Genomic DNA, 24,350 nt, shown 5'->3' on the forward strand with positions numbered 1-24,350 from the left:
ATGACAAAAAGTTTTGCCTTTAGATCTACTTTAACAGTATATCTTCCTTCGTACATTATTGGGAACTCTAAAAGCCCTGCAGTGATAAGAAATCGGTTCCTGTCTAAATTAGCCCTAGTGTATGAATGCGAGTCTGGGACCTTAGACTGATGTGAATGTACAATATATACATAAAGAGCTGAGCACAATGTATAAGCAATTGTACTTGTAATAAGATTAACAAGTGTATCTTGTATGTGATGAAGACGAATAAAAAAACAGTATTAAAAAAAAAAAAAAAAAAAAGAGCTGAGCAAATTGTTGGTGCTATATAAATACCTGTAATAAATAAATAAACAAATAGAACCCAAAAAAAAACACATGCAGATTACCAATTCTTAGGTGTGATGGCTGCTTTGTTTTCTTTTGTAGGCTTCCGTTTATTTTCAGTTTGCGATCTGGCCACTACGTTTGCTGTTTTACAGAAAAACTCTCCTGCAAATGTAGCAATTAAAGTTTTGAGACAAACCATTTATTACTGACAGGAGTTCTTACAATGATCAGCTTTTATTTATTCACGTAAAACCTTTATTATAAAAGAAAAAAAAAATCTGTTGCTGTAACTGCTTATCTAACTGCAGTGTTAGCTCGTGTTTGGCTTCAATTTGTTAGCAGTCTAAATCTGCTAGTCCATCTTACACTTCCCTTCCCTTAGGCTGACAATGCCATAGCACTGTCCCTGATTTGGAGGGACTGTCCCTGATTTGGAGCAATGTCCCTCTGTCCCTCATTCCTCATCATGTGTCCCTCATTTTGGTCTGATCTATATAGCTGTATATAAAATGCACTTTTTATCTATCAAAATTTTTTCTGGCGCTAAACCTTTCATCTGATTTCTAAATTGCTGCATTTGTAAATCCCAAAGGCATTATAAAGGAATAGTAGTGGTATAAAAAAAAGCACTTGTGGGTTTAACCAATCTTGTTTTTTTGCACAATTCTCCTTTAAGGGGGTGTGACTAGGGAGCATGCCCTATGCCTGCTTACTTTTGCTGATAGGTGTCCCTCATTCCCATCTCAAAAAATTGGGAGGTATGGACAATGCTACCTTCCAAGGTGCACCCTGTGCTACTTCATCCAGAGTGGGGGCATTCTAATACAGGATGTGTTTTACTGGCCTGATTACTAGGTGAAAATAAAGGGGAAACCTAAAAAAAAGAAAACAAATGTAGCTACCATATCTAATGATTGTAAGCTGCAATATATGAAATTTTTGATTTTGGGTTTAATACTGCTTTAAACACCAGTTGTAGGATCTAAAATTCTTCTATTGTTTCTCTTCAGACAACAGAGGAACGCAGCACTCGAAGCTGTATTTCTGATAAAAAAAAAAGCCCCTTGAGGTCAGGCATCCCTGTGAAGGCTTATTCAGAAAACATCGAACTTCCACCATCAGTTGACTGGCGGGACTCGGGATGTGTTGCCCGCGTTAAAGATCAAGGTCTCTGTGGATCCTGCTGGGCATTTGCAACGGTAATTAAATCATTTCCTATTCTGCTTTACAGCAACCCATTGAACAGATACATATGTACAGTCTGGGCTCACAATCGGTCATAGTATATGTTGGGCTTGTAGTATTTTATCACAGTTATTTTTTGGGGGCTTTATTCGAGATGTGTAAAGAAAGATCACACAAACACTTATATGTATAACATTTAATCAAGTAATGACAGATACAGATAAAAAATAAATAAATAAAAATTGGAAAATTTAACAAGACCACTTAATTATTGATGCCTTTTAGCTAAGGAGTCCTGTCCGTTTGTATTTTGGCTTGGCACTGATGATCAAAATCAGGCACGTGCATTTAAATAATGGCATTCCTTTAGCATTAGGTCATCTAAGGCAACCAGGCTTAGAATTTTTAGATATTGAAAGCCAATAATACTAAGGAAATATACAATTTCCCCACCAATTGGCCCATGAATGGGAACCACTGCAAGTGGCAAGTGCTGGATGTTATAAAGCTATCTGGTCCCTTTTCAGACTTGTCATCACTTTAATCCATCATTGACTTCCTTTTTGGCTCTGAGATGCTATAAAACTAAATGAGCTTCAAAGTAAGTCAGTATTAAAATAATGCAAAACTGTGAAAAATGTTGTGCTCATCTATTATAGAATGCTTGAAATCTCGAAATGAAGCGCACATTCTCTTCTTCTTTAATGGGATGATAATGAAGCTGCTTTGCTGGTGATACTGATGGAGTTATTGCAAACAAATTTTCAAAAGCTTTTTTTTTCTAGTGATATCATGAATATTATTATTATTATTATTATTTTTTTTTTTTGGGCAAGTTACCACAACACCATTATCCTGTCGTTTTTAAGATCAAAGAGACAATTATGTTGGTGTCCCTTGTCAATTTTACATTGTATTTTTTAAATATAACTGTCTACTCCCAAACTGTCATTTGAAGTAAAACACATAGCCATTTTTTTTCATTGTGTATTAAAAAAGAAAACAAATATAATTAGACATGCTATCTGCCAATAGAACTTAACCAAAAAGTGCATTCTATGCATCCAAAAATATAGAAAATATACCAAATCAAATCGTTATCCAACCAAAAAAAATAATTTTAAAGCAATAACTCCAAGGCCAATAATAAATAACACGTTATCTCTTCCAATTCCGCAACATGTCTGGTTGACGAACGGCTGTTCAGGAACTAAATGAAAAGCGTGAAATGAAAAGCGCACACTGAAGAGAGAAACGAAAAGCGCAAATCAACACTCACTAAACTTCTACTAACATGATATTAGCAGAAGGAGCCCAAAGGTTAGCGCTAAAGCCGCGTGCACACGATCAAACACTCTGGTGGAAAAGTCCGCCGGACAATCCACCTGTGTGTAGGCTCCGGCAGACTTTTTTTAACCAAAAGTCCGGAAGAATAAGAAAGTAGTTTTGCACCTAAATATGTCCGCTGGACTCGCATTTTGGCGGACAGTAAGGCTGTGTGTGTGCTAGTCTACCGTACTTTTGAAATGAACAGACTTTTCCCGCCCGGAGAAAAGTCTGCTCATTTTGAGCACGACTCCAGGTAGCCGGGACCAGCGAAGGAGGCGTCGCTGGCCCCGTCACCTGGTATGGAGTTAAAGGGGAATCCCTACGCCGAAAAAACAGCGTGGGGGTCCCCCCTAGGTCCATATCAGACCCTTATCCGAGCATGCTACCGGACGGTCAGGAAAGGGGGTGGGGACGAGCGAGCGCCCCCCCTCCTGAGCCGTACCAGGCCACGTGCCCTCAAAATGGGGGGGTGCTTTGGGGAATGGGTGGCCATGCGGCCCCCCCACCCCAAAGCACCTTGTCCCCATGTTGATGGGGACAAGGGCCTCTTCCCGACAACCCTGGCCGTTGGTTGCCGGGGTCTGCGGGCGGGGGGCTTATCGGAATCCGGGAGCCCCCTTTGATAAGGGGGCCCCCGGATCCCAGCCCCCCACCCTATGTGAATGAGTATGGGGTACAATGTACCCCTACCCATTCACCTGTGAAAAAATGTAAAAAAAACACAACACACAAGGGTTAAAATAGTTTATTGCACAGCTCCGGGGGTCTTCTTCTGTCTTCTGGGGTCTTTTCGCCGGACTCCTCCGCTATCTTCTGCTAGCTCTTTTACTAGCGGAGGAGCCCGGCTTTCTTCTTCGCCGCCACCCTCTTCTTCCGACTTCGGGGGTCTTGTCCCCCTCTTCGGGGCTCTTGGCCCCCTCTTCAGTTCTTCTTGCCAGGCCACCGAGCCTTCTTCTAGCTCTTTTACAAGCGGTCTTCTGTCACCGCCTTCTGTTCTTCTCTTCTTCTTTTCTTGAGCTGTTGCCTCGTCGCTGTCTCTGATCACAATGACAGGCATGCGGCGTGCAGCGACTTATATAGGGACATCGCCGGATGATGTCCACGCCCATTATGATGTCACAGTCCAGCATCCTCTGGGACTGTGACAGAAGACCGGGCCACCACTTGTAAAAGAGCTAGAAGAAGGCGCGGTGGCCCGGCAAGAAGAACCGAAGAGGGGGACAAGTCCCCCGAAGTCGGAAAGAAGAGGGTGGCGGCGAAGAAGAAAGCTGGGCTCCTCCACTAGTAAAAGAGCTAGCAGGAGATAGCGGAGGAGTCCGGCGAGAAGACCCCCGAAGATGGAAGAAGACCCCGGAGTTGTGCAATAAACTATTTTAACCCTTGTGTGTTGTGTTTTTTTTACATTTTTTTCACAGGTGAATGGGTAGGGATACATTGTATCCCATACTCATTCACATAGGGTTGGGGGCCGGGATCCGGGGGCCCCCTTATAAAAGGGGGCTCCCGGATTCCGATAAGCCCCCCGCCCGCAGATCCCGACAACCAACGGCCAGGGTTGTCGGGAAGAGGCTCTTGTCCTCATCAACATGGGGACAAGGTGCTTTGAGGTGGGGGGCCGCGCGGCCCCCTTCCCCAAAGCACCCCCCATGTTGAGGGCACGCGGCCTGGTATGGCTCAGGATGGGGGGCGCTCGCTCGTCCCCACCCCCTTTCCTGACCGGCCGGGTAGTGTGCTTGGATAAGGGTCTGATATGGACCTAGAGGGGGACCCCCACGCCATTTTTTCAGCGTAGGGATTCCTCTTTAAGTCCATACCAGATGACGGGGCCAGCGGCACTTCCTTCGCTGGTCCCGGCTACCTGGAGCCGCGCTCAAAATGAATGGATTTTCCTCCGTGTGTGTGGGCGAGTCCGTTCATTTCAAAAGTACGGCAGATAGACCGGCGGACCTAGTCCACCTCAAAAGTACCGTGTGTGGGCAGGTAGCTCGTTTGGAAAGTCCGGCGGACAGTCTGGCGGTTTGTCCACCGGATAGTCTGATACGTGTATACGCGGCATAAAGAAAAGAGCTGAAAAACCATGTAGTACGTCACTACATTCGTGATTGTTGGCCAACATTGTGTGTTTCTGTATGCAAGACAAGTTTGGGCCAATCCCCTTCGGACAAAAGTCCACGGTTTTGTTGGCCAACAATCCGATTGTGTGTACGAGGCTTTACAGATATTTGGAACTGGATTTTGTGCCCTTTATCGGTCAGTCTGTGTGTGTTTTACTCTTAAGTCTGTCAAATAAATATGTCATGAGAAAAATATAGAGTGCTACTGCTGATCTACTGAAAATGCTCATGCCCTTGCTTCAATATTTTGAGTTCCCAACCTAGAACAATATGCGGGGAAAAAAAACAGATTTTTCTAAAATTTTCTGATGTGTATACTTGTTCTGGGTCAATAAAATAATTAAATATACAGAAATATAGAACTTGTGGCTTTAATAGTAAACTACTAGTGAAATCCTTATGTAAAAACACTTTAGGGACATAAGCATTCAGAGATGAAAGACAGAATGCAACATATCTGCATTCCAGACATTTGTCCCTGAATGCATAGGTTCCTAAACACAAGTATCGCTCGGTACAACATCCAGCAGTGTATTTCATCCTGTGATAGACTTGGACACGCTGCAGGCAACAGGGCTGAACACTGCACCTGTGCCTCCTGGTACACTAAAATGGATTCACGGGGGCTAGACACTCCATGTACACATAGGGGGTTATTTACTAAAGGAAAATCCACTTTGCACTGAAAGTGCACTTGGAAGTAAAGACGCTGTAGATCTGAGGGGGACATGCAAGGAGAATAAAAAACAGCATTTTAGCTTGCATATGATTGGATGATAAAATCAGAAGAGCTTCCACTGATTTCAGACCTACCCCTTAGATTTAGAGTGACTGCACTTTCAAGTGCACTTGCAGTGCAAAGTGGATTTGCCTTTCGTAAATAACCCCCATAGCCTTAATGTGCAATAGTCCATCTTTCAATATTACTGAGGTCCAATGGTCTATCAGGGAACGCGGAAACTCTACATATGTCGTAGATCAAAGTCCATTTTCTTAAGAGAAAGGAGGTGTATCTATAAATTGTATGTAATATATAAAATATAACTAGTAGAAATACATTATGTATAATACAGTAAAAAGCCATCACCGGAAATATCCAGACCCTCTGGCAACACTTACAAATAAATAACACTGTGCAAAGTCTTGGACATAAAACCATATATATTCTGCTGTAAGTGGAGGTCATGAGAAGAATAAGGGAAGTGCTATAGGGGACCAACAATGGAGCACCTACTGCCATTGGTCAGACCTAAGTAGAGTAACAGAGACAACTTCTAATTACCACTATAATATCATGTTGGAAGTCAGTATATCCCTGAGTTACCCACACTTATTATAAATCTATGATTTACCATTCAAATTTAATTTTAAATTGTAATTTTCATTTGCGACTTGAAAACATCAGGTTCTGGATGTTTCAGCCTGGTGAACGTTTCATACTGTATAATATTATTAATTAATATGCATGATATATATAAATACACTTCTTTCCTCCTAAAGAAATGGACTTTGATCCAAGAAACATGTAGAGTTACAGCCTCCCTACTGGACCTCTATGATACAGATAGATGGAAAAAATTTTAAAGATTGTGCTGTCTGCTACCTAGGAACCTACAATAAAGTATGAAAAAATCAAATGTGAAAAAAGGCCTACAAATGCATCAACCAAAAAATAACAAATAAAAAAATGTGACCAATCCAAGGTGCTTCAATACCCAACACGTGTTTTAGTGAAATAATAGCCTCTTACCAGATATTCATGATTTCTAAATTATAGGAGATCTTGTCCTAACAACTGCACAACTCAGACTGGATCCTGTGCTGTATGGTTAGTGTCCCAGCCTCCACACATGCTTATCCCAGTACATACACCACGAGTCAGCTGTATCTTTCACTCGGGCAGCAATAGGAAGCTCATGCATGAGAAAGAAAGGGGGTCATCATGCAATATTGTCGCACTATTTAATGTATGTTTAAAAATTATTGCACTTACAAGATAAAGGATAAAATCAAAAGGTAAAGATAGGAACCGACCATGGAATGAACCAGCAGGTCAGAAATGTAGGAACGTTACAACTTATGTATCTACCCGATGGGTTTCCCCATAGAAGGCATCATCTGGGTTGGAGAATGGAGCTGTGACATCAGTCTCTAATTTTTAAAGTGATAGAGACACTGGAAGAGCAATGTTAAGCATGTTAAACAGGAGTCACAGCACAATGACTGCTAACATACAGATAACACTACAAAAACCAATCATTTGAATCAAAGCTTTTCAAGCAGAGATAAATGATTCAATCAGAACCAACTTTAGTAAATTAATAACTAATCCCCATAAATAAATATATTTAATTGGTTACATGCTAACACTCCACATATAATACATTGTACAACACCAATGGTACATTACAATTCATCAATTTATAGATACACTCAACAAAAAATATTCTATATAAAAAATAATGAATATATATATATATATATATATATATATATATATATATATATATATATATATATATATATATATATATATATATATGAAAAAAACATCAGGGCAATATTGGTGTCAGCTGTTATTAATAAATTAATCAATATCTCATTCTTTGTTAAGACCCAGGACCTAAATGATTCTGAATCAAAGATCCAGCAGGTTACCTGTCTTGATATGTGTTGCCTGAGATCATATTATAAATTATACTCTCCACGATAAGGGTAGGGGGTAATACCCATAACCACCACCTCTATGATTATTGTATCTGTGGGGGCCTCCTCTAGCTCTCCCATGATTGGAATCTCCCACCCCGATGGAAACTCCCATGAATTTTTTAACTACATTTTCTAGTCTCTTGGGTCACTAAACTTTTTAGTTAGCATTGGCAAATCTTAAAAGAACATACAATTTTAAGACCAGCCCTTCCTGAATGACCTAAAGAGATCTTTAGGAGATCACATATCCTACTAGATGTTTTGCCCCCCAATATAATAGATAAACCTTTGAAACCTATGATGTTTGCCAATCCGAATGGCTTTTTTCCTTGTAGGAGGTGTAAAGTGTGTAAAACCTCTACGGACCATGTCATTTACTTCCAGCTCCACTAATAAAACATACACAATTCAAGATTTTATCACATGCAGCATACCTTTTGAGGTATACATGTGGTTATCAATTTGTTGGCAGTACCACACGGGCATTAAATGTGCAGATAGGAGAACATCTGACGAATATACGCAAGGGGTTTAGGGAACGCAGTCTTTCCAAGAATTTTGCTCAGCAACATGATAGAGACCCCTCTTATTTGCAAGTAATTGGGATAGAGAAATACAACCCTCATTGGTGGGGTAGTGATCTTAGGTGACACATACAGGAAACGCACTGGATCTTTGACTTAAAATCATTGAGGCACTGGGGTCTCAACACAGAATGGGTTATTAATTAATTTGTTAATAACAGCTGACACGAATAAGACTTCTTCTTCTTGTTTAGTATTGCCCTTTTGTTTTATATACTATTTTACTTATTTTACAATTTTTTAATATAATATTTTTATATAGAATATTCTTTGCTGAGTGTAGCTATAAATTTATGAATTTTAATGTACCATTGGCATTGTACCATTTATATGTATTATATGTAGAGCGTTAGCATGTAACCAATTAAAAATATTTATTTATGGGGATTCGTTAATAATTCACTAAATTTAGTTCTGATTGAATAATTTCTCTTTGCTTGAAAAGCTTTGATTAAAATTATTTTTTTGTAGTGTTATCTATATGTTAGCAGTTATTGTGCTGTGACTCCTGGTTAGCATGCTTAACATGCTCTTCCAGTGTCTCAACCACTTTAAAAACTAGAAACTGACATCACAGCTCCATCCTCCAACCCCAGATGAAGCCTTTTACAGGGGAACGTGCCGGGTGTATACAGGCGTTGTGACGTCATTATATTTCTGACCTGCTAGTTCATTCTGTGGTTAGTTCCTATCGTTACCACTTGATATTATCCTTTATCTTGAAAGTGCAATATTTTTTAAACATTCATTAATAAATAGAGTGACAACATTGCACGATGACCCCCTTTCTTTCTCATGCATGAGCTTCTTATTGCTGCCCGAGTGAAAGATACAGCTGACTCAAGTTGTATACACTGGGATAAGGGTTTGTGGAGGCTGGGACACTAACCATACAGCACAGGATCCAGTCTAAGCCCTTGTACACACGGTTGGAGATTCTGACGGAATGTGTCCGATCGGACTGTTTTGTCGGATAATCCGACTGTGTGTGGTCTCCATCGGACTGTTTCCGTCGGAGTATCCGACGGGCCAAGTTTTCCAACTTGTCAGTAAAATTTTCCGACAACATGATCCGATTGGACCTTGTCCGATCATGTGTAGAGAATTCCCATCGGACAAAGTGCCACGCATGCTCAGATCAAATTCCTACACCAAAGCTATTGGCTACTAGCCTGAACGTAGTCCCGTCGTAACGAAATAACGTCATCACATTCTGAATGATTGGATTTTCCGACAACTTTGTCCGACCGTGTGTATGCAACAATTTCGGACAAAATCCGACGGATTTGGTTGTCGGAATGTCCGACCGTGCGTACAAGGGCTAAGAGGTGCAGATGTTAGAACAAGATCAGCTTTTCTAAGGAGACCTCTGTGTTCTACATTTTTAATGATCTCCTATAATTTAGAGATCATGAATATCTGGTAAGAGGCTATTATTTCACTAAAACACGTGTGGAATATTGAATCTTGTCTAGTACCATTAAAGTCCCAAGTTCTAAATATCCCTCTTGTAATATGTTTACATAGGGATGTTGGTATGGAGCTGGAAATCAGTGATAGAGTCCCTGCATCATTAGTTTTTGATAAACATTTGTGTCATGATAGTAATGTAACGTCATGATAATAAACAATGCCTATAGCATATATGAAACTTTTGAACTGTATATTGTTTTATTCTGCCTTTGCACTTTTCTTAAATTTCAACATTGTAAAGTAACATTTTCAAAAGTAACCATTATTATTATTATTTCCTATTGTGTGGTTAAAGGTGGGTATGCTTGAAACCCAAAACTGTCTTAAATCAAAAAACCTTGTTGAACTAAGTGAACAGCAGTTGGTGGATTGTGACAAATCAAATGAAGGCTGCTGTGGAGGAATTCCAGCAAAGGCCTTGGATTATGTTGTACATCATGGTGTCATGAAGGCTAAAGACTATGAATATAATGAAAAGGTAGGAGTATTTAATATAATTGTTTTTGCCCCAAAGTTTTGTTTTGTATGACTAAACGCTTCATAAGCATACCCTATTTTAGATTAAACATCTTTTTATTAAAAATGTTAAGTATTTTGATACATGGACAGGAAATAACAGTTGAAAATGGTGAGTAAAAACATGTCAGGCGAAACCCCCTAACAGAAAAGAGCAACATACTGTTTGCATTAAAAAAAGAAGATTCAACAACATGTGTTGAGTAGAAGATCATGCCAACTACATTGTACTCATGAGAATAAAACAATCAGTTTTAAGCCAATAGTGACAGCAAATATCACATGGTGAGAATGGGGAACACGAAAGAAGAAAAAGGAGGGGAGTGGGAGAGAAGGGAGAGAGAGAAAAGGAATAACTAAGCAATCAAAATCACTAGAAGAAAAAAGGCCAATCACTAGGAGATTAAGGCTCGAAAAGCATCTGTATCGTTCTAGGCCCTCTAGCACATCCAGGAGGTGCAGTCTTTTTCGGAACTGGGGCTGTCTTCCACAACCAGTGTCTCCATGACCATAATCTCATTAAGTATCTAGGTCCATTCCCATAAACTGGGGGGAGAGGTAAATTTACAGTGTCGGGAGATAGCGGTGTGAGCTGCCAGTAAGCTGTGCTGCAGAACACTTTTTTTTACCTTTGAGATGGAACCAGGAATCATCAACAGCAAAGCCACTGCTGGGGATGCCTGTATATTAGAAATAAACATTGAATTGTAAGAGGTGAAGATTTTTTGCCAGAAGGGAGAGATTAAGGGACAACCCCATCAGATATGTAACAGTGAAACAACCTTCTCCCAACTCTCTATAGGAGTGGAAGGGTACATCCAATGGAGATCCATTCCTGTCTGGTACCATAGGGACAATATCATAAGCAGACTCTATTTTAAATCCCATACTTAGTTATGCTGGCTTCTAGGCATAGTTTTTCTAAAGAAATAAAGGATGAAGGCCAGTAAACCAGGAAATGACCCAGATCATTGAGGAGAAAAAACTTTGGTGAATGCCATATTTTGCATGGCAGACCTGTAAGCTCATTAGCACAAGTTTGGTAGTTCTGGTTAATATTTGAAACACCTCAAGAATTACATATACAACGGATTTATGTGTAAAATATGGCCTTAAACATAAGTCCTTTCTTCATTTGGTGGAAGTTATTTGCTTATGCTTCTTTGGTAATAATATGTCTCCTTATAAGTACCACGTTGTGTGAAACCAAACCAGGAAGACAGCAGTAAGAATCCAGCTATGCTCTGCAAAACTTTGGTTGTCCTTCAATCCACCTGTGTTGCAGAAACAAATAATTTTATTGAAGAAGTCAATGTGGAAATTATACAGAGAGGGCAGAGTAAAAATGCAAATAAAAAAGTGCTTAAGTGAAATACTTTACAAAAGTGCATAGTGAGATAGTGAAGTTGCATACCAAGGTTAAAAAAGCCTTTTCTTTTCTTCCAAAAATGTTCTTACAAAACATTATTTATGACTTTTTTTCCCCATATTTTCCATGCCATCTAATTTAGCAATCCGCCTGCTTGTTAAAAAATGACGATGCGATACAATTTAATGTGAGCAAATTCTATACTCTGCTTGAAGAAAACAACATGGCATCATCATTGGCACGAGATGGACCTATCGCAGTTGGAATTGATGCAAGTGAAGATTTTATGCTATACAAAACCGGTAAGCTACAATTGGCAAAAATAAAGAATACACTATAGAACATACAGTAAATGTATGTATATACCATGTGTATATGTGTGTATGTTTATATATATATATATATATGTATATATATATATATATATATATATATACAACCTCTGCAGACATCCCCTGGCTGAATCAGTGGGCAGGATGGAGTTTTCTGGCCGATCGCTATTGTTATACCTATGTGAGTGCATCCACACATAATATGTAGGAACCTGGCTCACAATTGTTGTTCTTTTATAGCACTGTCACTTCCCAGTGGCACTACTTGTAGGTGGGGTGCAGTGTGGTACCGCAATAATAATACACAAAGTCAGGTGCTTTGTATTTTTTTTAATACATTTTAATAAATTCCACAAAAAAAACCCACAATGGGGGTTATTTACTAAAGGAAAATCCACTTTGCACTGCAAGAGCACTTGAAAGTAAAGTCGCTGTAGATAAGATGGGGACATGCACCCCGAGCCCACCCTATTTTGAAGCCTATTAGAGCCTCTAGGAATCCATAGGAATCCATGTGTCCGGCGTCCTGAAAGGGGCTAGGCGCATGGATGGGGGGGGGGGGGGGGGCGTCCGTGCACCCACAGTGCAGGGGCTGCTACTGATATCAAAGCAAATTTTCCCATAAGAATTCATGGAAACTCAAATGATTTGTTCCACAACCATTTATTCATAGGTTCTTCAGTTTATAGTCCTTATAAAAAGATTATAGCAATGTGACCAGGTTGTGTAACCATAAAATGTCCATCCACAAATGTAAGCCTCCACAAGGGGATTAGAAGCAAAACCCAGCAGGAGCTACAGAGTATAAAAGAGAAGAGAGGCGCCTCTAAGTGTAGAAATATGTTGCTAAATGTTGTACCTTCGTTAAATGTAACCATATTGCTACACTTGGAGGCTCCTCTCTTCTCTTTTATACTCAATTGTGACATGACGCTACTTGTATATCAAGACATCGCTTGTATATCAAGTCAAAATATATTTAAAATTTTTGCTTGTCTTGCAAAATGCTCTCAAACCAAGGTTTTACTGTAGACTGAAATCACAGATTTTTCTCTTACTCTCTACATTAATATCAGGTATCTTTACTGGAAGCTGTACTGAAAAGGTAACTCATGCAGTCATTATAGTAGGATATGGCACAGAATATGATGAAAAGACCAGTCAGGACACTGACTACTGGATAATAAAAAACAGGTATGTTTCTTAACTTAAATATTCCTGATGACCAGATTTTTAATGTAATACTGTCTAGAATACTAGGCAAGTACATGCCACAAAGATCTGACTATTTTTTACCAAATGCTAGTAAAAACAAAAAGCTTCTAGCATATTTTTCTTTACAGCTGATAAAATATGTGTTGCTGAGCCTGTTACAATATGATAAAAATGATATCCTTACACTGTGTAGAGGGTTCTTTACTGTAAGACCCCTTTCACATCAAGGGCGTTTTGCAGGCGCTATAGAGTTAGAAATAGTATCTGCAATCCACCCTCAAACTGCTGCACCATTGTCTCCAGTGTGAAAGCCAGAGGGCTTTCACACTGGAGCGGTGTGCTGGCAGGACATCAAGAAAAGTCCTGCCAGCATCTTCTTTGGAGCTGTGAAGGAGCGGTGTGTTTACCGCTCCTCCACCACTGCTCCCCAATGTAATCAATGGGGCAGCACTGAAATACCGCCGGCAAAATGCCGCTATTGCGGAGTATTGCGGGCAGTTTTAACCTTTTCTCTGGTGCTAGCGGGGGGTAAAAGTGCCCCGCTAGCGGCCGAAAATGCCATCTAAGAGCAGTAAGGATGTTGAATTCCCTTCCACAGGTGGTGGTTTCAGCAGGGAGCATTGATAATTTCAAAAAACTTAGATAAGATAAGCGTAACAAAACTTAGATTAGATAAGCACCTGAACGACTGCAACATACAGGGATATACAATGTAATACTGATATATAATCACACAGATAGGTTGGACTTTTTTCACTTTTTTTATAACTATATTCCCTCTCACTTAGCCCTTGTACACACGATCGGACATTCCGATAGGACCGTGTTGTCGGATAATCCGGAGTATCCGACGGACCACGTTTTCCAGCTGGGCTATAAAATTTTCCGACAACATGATCCGATCAGACTTTGTCCGATTTTGTGTAGCGAATTCCGATCGGACAAAGTGCCACGCATGCTCAGATCAAATTCCTAGACCAAAGCTATTGGCTACTAGCCTGAACGTAGTCTCGTCCTAACGAAATAAGGTCATCACGTTAAGTACGATCGGATTTTCTGACAAATTTGTCCGACTGTGTGTATGCAACAGTTTCGGACAAAATCCGACGGATTTGGTTGTCGGAATGTCCGACCGCGTGTACAAGGGCTTAGAGTACCTATGCTAAAAATGTAAAAGTGTATACTCATTTCCACATTGTATTTTAATTATTTCTAGCCTACTCCTATTACTCTGAATGATATTGATGCTGGTAAATTAACTTAAAGTAGAACTATAGGCAAAACTTTTCTTTTTCATTTCAGATAGAGTAAAGGAGGGTTATAACCCCTGTCAGATTTTTTTTGCCATCTGTTTCCCATTGCAAAGATCTCCCATAGCCACACAGGAAGTTAGTGGAAATCCCTGAAAAATAATAGGATTTTTGTACTCACTGTAAAATCATTTTCTGTGTAGTTCACTGATTGACACAGCTCCTTTATTCTTCATCATTGGGTTGTTATGCCACCTTCAGGAGAGGACTAAGCAGAACATGTTAACATGTACAAAAAACAGAACTTTCTAGTTCCCCGGCCCCTTCAGTAACAACCCCCCAGCCTGCTTCCTGCAGCCTCAGTACGTCAACAAGCAGTATAACGCAATCAATAAGAGGGGAGGGTGCTGTATCAGCCAGTGAACTACAGAGAAAAGGATTTTACGGTAAATACAAAAATCCTATTTTCTCTTACGTTCACTGGCTGACACAGCCCCTTTATTCTTGACCATTGGGACGTCCCCAAGCAGTATCATAATGAGGTGTGAGAAACAGCATAAAAGAACTTCTCCCACAATCAGAAGTGCTCCCTAACAGGGGAGACACCACCTTATCTAACCGCATCAGAACTTGCGGTAACAATGTAACAGTGCATTATACTCAAAGGTAACTGTATTTTCTTTAAACAGAAAAAAGAAATGCAGAATTACAACATTATACAGCCGCCCGCAAAAAACTTTGCGGCCAATGCATGCATCAGACGATGCACTTACATCCACTCTGTAGAATTTGGTAAAAATGTGAATGGACGACAAAATCGCCGCCTACAGACACTCGAGGTCAGAAGCCCAAGAGGCCCCAATTGTCCTGGTGGAATGGGCCATGGTAGGAAAGGGGGGCACCTGCCCCTTCAAGGAGTAGGCCTGTACCACATCTGTCTGATCCACCTGGAAATGGTGGTCCACGAGAAGTGGCAGACGAATATATATCTTTATAGCCCTGACCACGTCCAGGGAATAAAGGGCCACCTCTTAGGATGTGTCGGTTTAGGACACAGAGATGGTAACACAATATCTTCATTGATGTGGAACGCCGAAACCACCTTCGGCAGAAAGGAAGGTTGCGGACGCAACACCACCTTATCCTTATGGGTAACCATATAGGATGACTTGTAATACAAGGCCGCCAGTTCCAAAACCCTCCTGCCCGATGTAATGGTCACTAGCAAGACCACTTTCTGGGAAAGAGTCAACAAGGGAATTTTTTTCTGATGTTCTCAAATGGCGGTTTCTGAAGCACCAATAACACCAGGTTCAGATCCCACGGGGTAACGGTGTACACACCGGAGGAACTACAAATTGGACCCCCTGCGCAAAAGTGCTCACTAGAGAATGAGATGGCAGGGTCGCTGAAAAAAGACAGCCAAGGCTGATATTGGTCCATTAATGGTGCTTAAAGCCAACTTCTGGTCTACTCCTCGTTGTGGAAACAGCAGGATCCTGTAAATTGAATAGGTGCACGGATGCCATCCTTTCTACTCACGCATAGAGATGTACAGTATGCCTTCCAGGTACGACGGTATATCTTCCAAGAAGAAGATTTCCATGCTCCCAACATAGTTGAGATCACTGAGTCCGATAGGCCTCGGTACCTTAGCATCTGGCTCTCAACAGCCACACCGTAAAACCAGCGATGGTAAAACAAGATGGAGAATCAGACCTTGACACAGAAGGTCCTCTCGCAACAGCTGTCACCAGTGAGCCTTCGCAACCAGGCGTACTAGGTCAGCGCATCAGGCACGCCGAGGCCAATCCGGGGCGCTAGTATTACTTGGACCTCCACGGTCACCACTCTGCGGAGCAGATGTGGAAGTAACTTTATCGGAGGAAAGTCGTAGATCAGTCGGTGCTGATCCCATGGAACCACCTGTGCGATCGACGCATCTGCCCAAGGATCTCTTATCCTTGATACAAATCTCTGCCTCTACCGATTGAGACGGGAGGCCAGGAAATCCACGTCTGGTGTGCCCCACCTCAGGCACAGTAGCCTGAACATATCTAGATGCAATGCCCATCCTCCTGGGCCCAGCATCTGGCGACTTAGGTAGTCCACCTGCCAGTTTTCCACTCCCAGGATGTAAATGACCGAAAAGGCCGGTACCTGTCGCTCTGTCCACTGAAGGATCTGAGCGACCTCCCATGCTGAACCCGAGCTACTTGTTCCTCCATGAAGGTAGACATATGCCTTTGCGTTGTCTGATCTGATCCTGATCAGACGCACTCGTAGTCTCATCGACCATGTGGAGAAGCAACGCCTGACTGAGTGGCTCACCTGAATCTGCCAATCCAGGGATAAAAGAGATTTGCCCCATTTCATCAATATCTCCTTCTGCAAGACTCTGGTGTGAAACTGGGCTATGGTACCGCCTCGAAGGAGGCCAGTCATGAGGCCCAGAACTCGCATGCAGAAACACAGCGACGACCACCTGCGATTCCATTCTGAACCTTGAATTGAGGCTATCAGGTCCAAGATTGGATGTAGACCTTCCTTTTTGGGGACTACAAACAGATTGGAGTAGAACTCCTGAAACCTTTCCGACTCCAGAACAGGCACTACCACCCTGCAGTTTAGCAGGTCCCATACTGCCCCCAATAGGGCCTCCCAGCAACCTGGGAGTAAGGGTATGCTGGAGGGAAAGAGTCTGTTTGATGGCCAAGAGAGGAACTGTCATGGTTATGCAATAGAGTTTGTCTGCTTACCTGTTTCCATGTGTTCATCTCTAGAGGCCAACCGACCCTCACCTGACTGCTTTTGTAATCCATCCTCTGGCATGACTCCACCCTAGCTCCTATCAGAGAACTCTATATTAACCTGTGCACTGCAGGCCAACCCTGCTGATCAACCATTGTGTATTCCTTTGTGTGTTTAGCTTCCTGTTACCTGCCGTGTGCTCTTCTGTGGTTCCGTTACCGACTTTGGCGTGTCCTTGACTATCCCTGTTTGCCTGTGATCCTGACCGATTGGTGTGTCCCTGACTATTCCTGTCTGCTTGTGGCCCTGACCTTAGATTTATGCCTCACTATCCCTATCCTCCTGTTGCCTACTGTGGGTGCGAGCTGGGGGACCCTGGGGGTCGCGACCTGGAGCCAGTTGCAGCCAAGTCCATCCTCACCACTAGAGGCTCTGGTGAACACCTGCTGGCTCTTAGACTCCGCTCCCCAGGGAATTGTACGCTCTAACCTCGGTGGAATCTGTCTCCTGTCCGCAGCAGTCAGCCTTAGGGTTCACAACCTTGCGGTGCACTCCTGATCCCTACGGTATGCATCTGTCACCTCGGCTCAAGGTGACCTGACAGGAACTCTATCTTGTAGCCAGAGGAAATCAGTTTGTAGACCCACTGGTCAGATAGCCGAGAGGCCCACTGGGCTGCAACTCCTGAAGGCGAACCCCCACCTGTATGACGGGCGGGGTCAACCTTCATGCGGTAGCACTTTTGCTCACAGGCTTGTTAGGCTTGCAGTTCCAGGGATGCTTTTGTCCCTCAGAGGTCGTCCTGTTGGACTGGGAGCATTTAGCCGAAGTCCTGGATGGATAAAAAAAACTCTTTTGAGCGGAAAATTAGGGGCATTGCCTGTGGCGTGGCTCCTTAGCCTTCCTGGCCTGTGGGAGCAAGGTACTCTTCCCACCAACGAGGCTCCAAAGAGCCGCACACCAAGGAAGGGTAGATCCGTCAAGGCTTTTTTATATGCCTGGTCCGCCAACCAGCATTTCAGCCAAATCAGGCGCCTCAGCACCACTGCTGACACTGAAACCCTGGACAGCAGAGGAAGCGTATCCAGAGCCGCATCCCAAGCGTACGTAAGACCGTGCACTAACTGGTCTGCTAGTTCCATGCAGACGACAGTGGCTTGCTGCTTCTCCGGTGCAAAAGTTTGCCCATTCAGTAAGTGTCTGCAACACAAGTGCTGTGGTCAGTACTGGTCGTATTGCTGACCCCATAACCGTAAATAAGGAACGGGCCACTGCCTCGGTTCTTGCCCGTGGTGTCCTTAACCACAGGAGCCCCCTCTATCGGGATTGTGGTTACCTTATCTAACCTGGATACTTGGGGTTCCACGACCAGAGGAGCCGACCATTATTACAGAAGGCTCTCCACAAGGGGGTAATGCACCGCCATGCTTTTTGGGACCAAAAGGGTCCGTTACGGTTGCCCCCATTCCTGTATAGGAACTTATTGAAATAAGTCAGATACGGTAAACACCTTAGGTGTACGGGCTGGCTTATGGGACCCAAAAGGGACCACTACTGCAGCAGAAGGACCTGCTGTATCCTGATCTTCAGGGTATCACGCTTAGCTGTGATAAGTGCTCCAACTAGCGCTTCTCTTGTGCGGACCCGGACTCATCCTCACTGTCCAATCGGTCCTGGTCAGCGTCATCTGAAACGACAGAGCAGGGGCCACCAGTCTCAGCAGAGCCCGGGTCTGGGTCAGAGCTCTCTCCGGAGGATGGGGGGGCAGGGGCCGCTTTCTACCACCTTGCGCCCGCACACCACCTCCACCCTGGCAATGAACATTTTCAAGACCACCGACAAGGCGTCCAAAGGCACTGCACTGTTTGCAGACGAGCCGGTTGCAGGGAGTTAGGTGGAAGAAACATCAGTTTCTGAAGCCATGTTGACCAACCCTGTCTGCCACCTGTTGGGGACTTAGGACAGGTGCACAGTCCCACCCTCCTAGCTGCTGCAGGCTGAGGGTCCCCCACCGCAGGACTCACCACCCTGACCGAGTTCTGTGCCATTCAGCTAGTCATGCCTGTGTCCTGTGACAGCTTCCAGGTGTCTGTGAGAAGAAATCGGGCTGTTCTGAGCCGTCAGGCACCAGTGCTGGGAAAAAAAACTGAGCCGAGCTACAACAAAATGACCGTCAAGCTTTCAGTATAAAGGACATAATCACATGGAAAATGGCCGCCGAACTACAGTAATGGTTCCTGACCATGCTTCTCCCTGAGTCACACCAAGCATGGCCGCCAAACAACTGTACACAGAGAGGGACAGTGAAAAAAGACAGAGAAAATTGCGGTAGAACAACGCTATGGTGACCAGCATGTGCAGACCCCCAGACACCAAACGGGGAGACAACAGACACCCAGAGGCACAGCCACCCAGCGCAGCCTCCCACCCAAGGTGAGAGCCCCCCAGAGGACCCCTATCTATATGGCACACACACCACTCAGCAGCCCATGCAGCATCCCCCACGGGGGGGGGGAGATAGGGACAGGGAGAGAAGAGAGGGAGGAGAGGGACCCCTGAATCGACCTCCAAGGGAATGCCCAGCTGCTCAGCCCCACGAGGCAGCGAGAGCTGTACTTACTATTCCGGATGAGCTGGGGACATGCCATCACATACCCACTCTTCGATCAGTACGGGGTGGCTGCTGGCCACGGCACACTGTGACATCAGTAGCCCGGTCATATGTGTGCCCTGAAGCATTGCACTCACCGGCCATCCCTGGAGCCTGAGGGGCATGTTGTGCCCGACCCACCGTGTAGCTATGGTCTGCACGTGCTAGCTGGCCAGGCTGGGGAGACTACAAGAATAAGAGTATGCAGCCTGTCACCCAGCCGGCTGTTGATAGCAGATCACAGGATCTTAATCTTGCGCAAAAGACAAAAACTTCTGCAAAAAAAATCCCCGGACCGATGGACACACAGGGTTCCTAGATCCAACTCCTTCACTAGGCAGAAAAAAACTGAGGCTGCAGGAAGCAGGCTCGGGGGTTGTTACTGAAGGGACCGCCCCTTGGGCGGAACTAGAAAGTTCTGTTTTCTTGTACATGTTTACATGTTCTGCTTAGTCCTCTCCTGAAGGTGGCGTAACAACCCAATGGTCAAGATTAAAGGAGCTGTGTCAGTCAGTGAACGTAAGAGAAAAGGGAATTCCTTGGGGACCCCCAGATCACCAGAACTATTGTCCCCATTGAAGGGTTTCCCCTATTACTTTTCTGAGGACAACCCGAAATTTTGGATTTTCTTTTACTTTCATTTCAATGATAATGGTAATCAGGACAACGGGACACAGGCAGCAATAAAAAATGACAAGCGTTCTAATCCCTCTCCACTCTATCCAAAAAAAAATGTTTTTCCTTTAGTTATCCTTTTATAAAGACCCCCACACATTTACTTCCATTAATTCTGTGACATGTAGTCAGTCACTATGCCCTGTGAGTAGGCACTCTTGTGTTTCAGGAGGCGGAGTCAGTACAGAAATCACTGTTTGTTGGCAGCAAGGTACCATGGGATATATAGTTTTTAGAAATTGAAAGCAAACAGCAGAGGAGAAGCTACAAAGCATGCAGGAAATCCTGGAAGTTGTGAAAAGAGATGGCAGCAGACAGGCAGCACTCCAAATATAAAAAGGAAATGTTTCAATTAGGTTTATATTAGATTGTTTAAAAATAACTATTGGACTTTAGCTCACTGTTGGCTGAACCTGGGTCACATGCAGGGCAAAAGGGGCAGCTGCCCTGGGCCCTGCATTGTTGGGGGGCCCAAAGCAGCTGCCTCATACTTCCCAACTACCCTGGTTTAAATTCCCTTGTCCCTTGAAGTTTTAGTCCTGTGCTGTGTTCTGATATCTCAGTGCAAAGTGCTGCTACTAATGCTGCCCAGCTTTGCCCTATTGTTGTGTATGGATGACTCACCTGCAGACCCGGTGTTTACATGTAAATAACCGGCATTTATATGTAAATAGCAGCGTCCTGCAGCACTGATATGTAAATAAAGGTGGCATTCTTATGCATATCATGCTCCCCTGAGGTCATATCCACCATCACCTATACTGAATGCTGCCCACTGGGGAGGGGCATGCTTGAAAGTCCTGCCTGTAATTGTGGTCATTAAGCCTACCATCAGCCTGTTCTGTAAAGGTAATCAAATTGGTGGGGGGAGGGTAGTGTGCAAAGGTAGGCAGAGAAGGAATTACAGCTTGGGGTGCACAGGTGAGCAAGGAGGGGATGTATGGAGGTAAGGAAGGTGGGTGCAAAGATGAGCAGAGGAGGCAGGTAGAGTTAAAGGGGGGAGGGTTGGAGTGGAGAGGATGGGGGAGGTTTGGGGGTGCAGAGGCACTGCTATGTATCTGCTAAAGGGCAGCACATTTCTGTGGTGTCAGGAAAGCGATGTTGCATGTGTTCCCAACACACATATGTGAACGCAGGCTAAATCTTCTCATTACATTGAGGCTTGGTGTAGAATCCTTTCATTCACACTCTTGGCCAGTGTGAATGCTCCCCTTACATTAGTGGTCAGTGTAAATCCCTTACATTGGTGGTTACTGTGAATGCTTTTATTACATTAGTGGTCAGTGTACACCCCTATTAAATTGGTGGCCAGTGTTAGACTCGTCTTTATATTGGTAGTCAGTAAAAAAAAATCAGCATTGCCATTGGTCACACCCTCCCCTCCCCCCAGTACTGCCACTGATCCACGGAGTTCTAGGATCCCTTTGAGTTTTCTGTCTATTGATGGGTCCATTCACCACTCCAGTCCATGGTATGCAGGCAGTGAGGAGATGGTGTGCTGTAACCTCTAGCAACCAATCAGTGAGCGGTATTACTGTACAGTAATCTCTAGGAACCAACAAGCAGAAATCATGTGTTGTAACCTCTAGCAACTAATGTGAGCCATATGTGTGCTGTAATCTCTAGCAACCAGTCAATAAGCGGTAATGATATACTGTAACCTCTGGCAACCAATCGCAATTGCTCCCTGATCTGATACAGTAAACTGATTTTGAGTCCAGTAGCTATTTATTGTATGTCTCAGAGCAGGTGGAGAGCAAAATTACATGGCGGGGGGGGGGGGGCCCCTAGAAATTTTTTTACCCAGGGTCCAATCAATATTAAAGACAGCCCTGGTCACATGCAGTGGCATCGCTAGGGGGTGGCTTTTGGGGCTATAGCCCCGAATCTAGGGCCCATTGTCCTGAGTCTCTGCAGGGGTACCCAAGGGTGTGTATGCCCACCCAAGCTTATGACTTTCTTTACGATGCTGCTATGGGCTCTAGCCCCAGATCTTCTGTAGACCTAGCAATGCCTCTGGTCACAGGAGTGCAGAACTAAGTGCACTCCTGTGGCTCACATGAGAAGTATGGTTAAAATAACTTGAAGGTTCAGATGGACCCATTCTTTTTGCCAGAAATGACTGTAAAACCCTCCCAAAAATATATCTTTTCTAAAAAGCAGAGACCCTGGGGAATAAAATGGTGCACTAGAATACATTTTAGTGCAAATAAACAAAACAAATATTATACCGATTTTTTGGTCAAATTTAAAATATAAGCTTGTGTTGAGTAAACAGATACCAAACATGTCAAGTCTTAAAATTGCACCCTGGAACTGCTTGTCACTTTTGTACAAAAGCCTTTTGCTGGCTCTTTAAGCCGGTATCACATTTACAACTGCAGCAGGAGCTGTGAGTATGATTTAACCAATTGTTTACCATGGCGTTAATAAGCATACCATGGTATACAGGGGGTTAAGGTATAGCTGATGGCAAAACTGTCCCCGCTAGGGAGAGTCAACTTCTCTATTTGTCCTAATGATCAATCTCACCGAAAGTGGAACTAAAAGAAAATCCCAAATTTTCAGTTGTCACCAGAACAGGACAGGAATAGAGGGGAAATCTTACAAGACTCGTTCTGGTGGTTCCTGTTGGACTATGGGATTCCCCAATGACAAAAAAAGACTGACAGGGGTTATAACCTAGGGTTTTTACTGAAAAAAGTTTTGCCTTCATTTTGACTTTACTTTTTTCAATTAAATCTATTCAGACTACAAACAATTCAGTTTGGTTTAGTCAAAGTGCTTACTATTATGAATTCGTTTTAATGTGTTGTTTCAGAATTTTGACCTTTCAAAAATGTTGTTCATGTTAAAAGGCTTAGAGATCATTAAATATTAAAGCGGAGCTCCACCCAAAAGGGGTGGGGGAGTGGGTACCTGGTTTTGACAGGTACCCGCTCTCACTTCCCTTCCGGGTGAGTTCGGCACAGCGAATTCAGCCGGAAGCTTGGTTGGCCCCTGCCCCCCTTCCCCTGCCACCGGGCCATTCACAAAGAGCAGTATGCTTTAGGGCAGTGGTCATCAACCCTGTCCTTGGGGCCCACTAACAGGCCAGGTTTGCAGGATAACTGAAATACATTACAGGTGATATTATTTGCTGCTCAGTGATTGCAGTATTCTAGTCTGCATCTCTCCAAGGTAATACATAAACCCTGGCCTTTTAGTGGGCCCTGAGGACAGGGTTGATGACCACTGCTTTAGGGAACCAGCTGTGAAGCTGAAAGGCTTTACTGCTGGTTTCCCCTAGCTGAGACAACGGCTCGAGTGAGGGCCCCACTGGATTTGTGGACAGGTAAGTGTCCTAATATTAAAAGTCAGCAGCTACAGTATTTGTAGCTGCTGACTTTTATTTTTTTCTGAAAGAACCTGGAGATCCGCTTTAATGCAAAAAATGACTGTAATGTCTTTAGAATACCACATACACTTTTACAAAGTTGGTTTTAGATATCAAGGTGGACCCCTACCTTGTTGAAAATACAGAGAAGGCAAGAATTTGAAGAAAAGTGAATTTTTACCCATAGTAATCAGATTATTATTTATTTAATTCATTTGATTGATGAAAAACAAAGTTGCAAGAAGCACATTTTTTAAAACATGCTTCAGATTTCTTCCAGGCGTTTGGCTCACAGTTGTGGTGCAACCCTATTGATCTCAATGGACAAGTTTGACAGGCAGTGCCACAAAAACCAAATACCAAATACCACAGCCATAAAGCAAAGCATCGCAGCTGCACCATGTATACAGCCCTGTGAAACTGCAATGTTAGAATTTGGGTGGGCAACTGAGACGTAGTAAAACTGCAGCTCAGCCACTTTTTATTACAGCTCCCTCCTCCCATACCCCC

At 43.4% G+C, this 24,350-nt stretch overlaps 1 protein-coding gene across 1 annotated transcript in view; it reads left to right on the plus strand.

Annotated features, from left to right (window-relative positions):
- The window catches only part of LOC143964288 (cathepsin L-like proteinase), a 38,480-nt gene that overhangs the window by 13,227 nt on the left and 903 nt on the right, over positions 1 to 24,350 (plus strand). Inside the window, exons 4-7 of the mRNA XM_077473990.1 lie at positions 1,323 to 1,511; positions 10,002 to 10,184; positions 11,734 to 11,893; positions 13,000 to 13,117. Coding sequence (XP_077330116.1) covers positions 1,323 to 1,511; positions 10,002 to 10,184; positions 11,734 to 11,893; positions 13,000 to 13,117 — 650 coding nt within the window. The remainder of the gene's footprint in view (positions 1 to 1,322; positions 1,512 to 10,001; positions 10,185 to 11,733; positions 11,894 to 12,999; positions 13,118 to 24,350) is intronic.

The sequence above is a fragment of the Lithobates pipiens genome, unplaced genomic scaffold (genome assembly GCF_037356315.1).
Source record: "Lithobates pipiens isolate NorthernLeopardFrog02 unplaced genomic scaffold, aLitPip1_a1.2 Scaffold_8, whole genome shotgun sequence".
Lineage (NCBI taxonomy): Eukaryota > Metazoa > Chordata > Amphibia > Anura > Ranidae > Lithobates > Lithobates pipiens.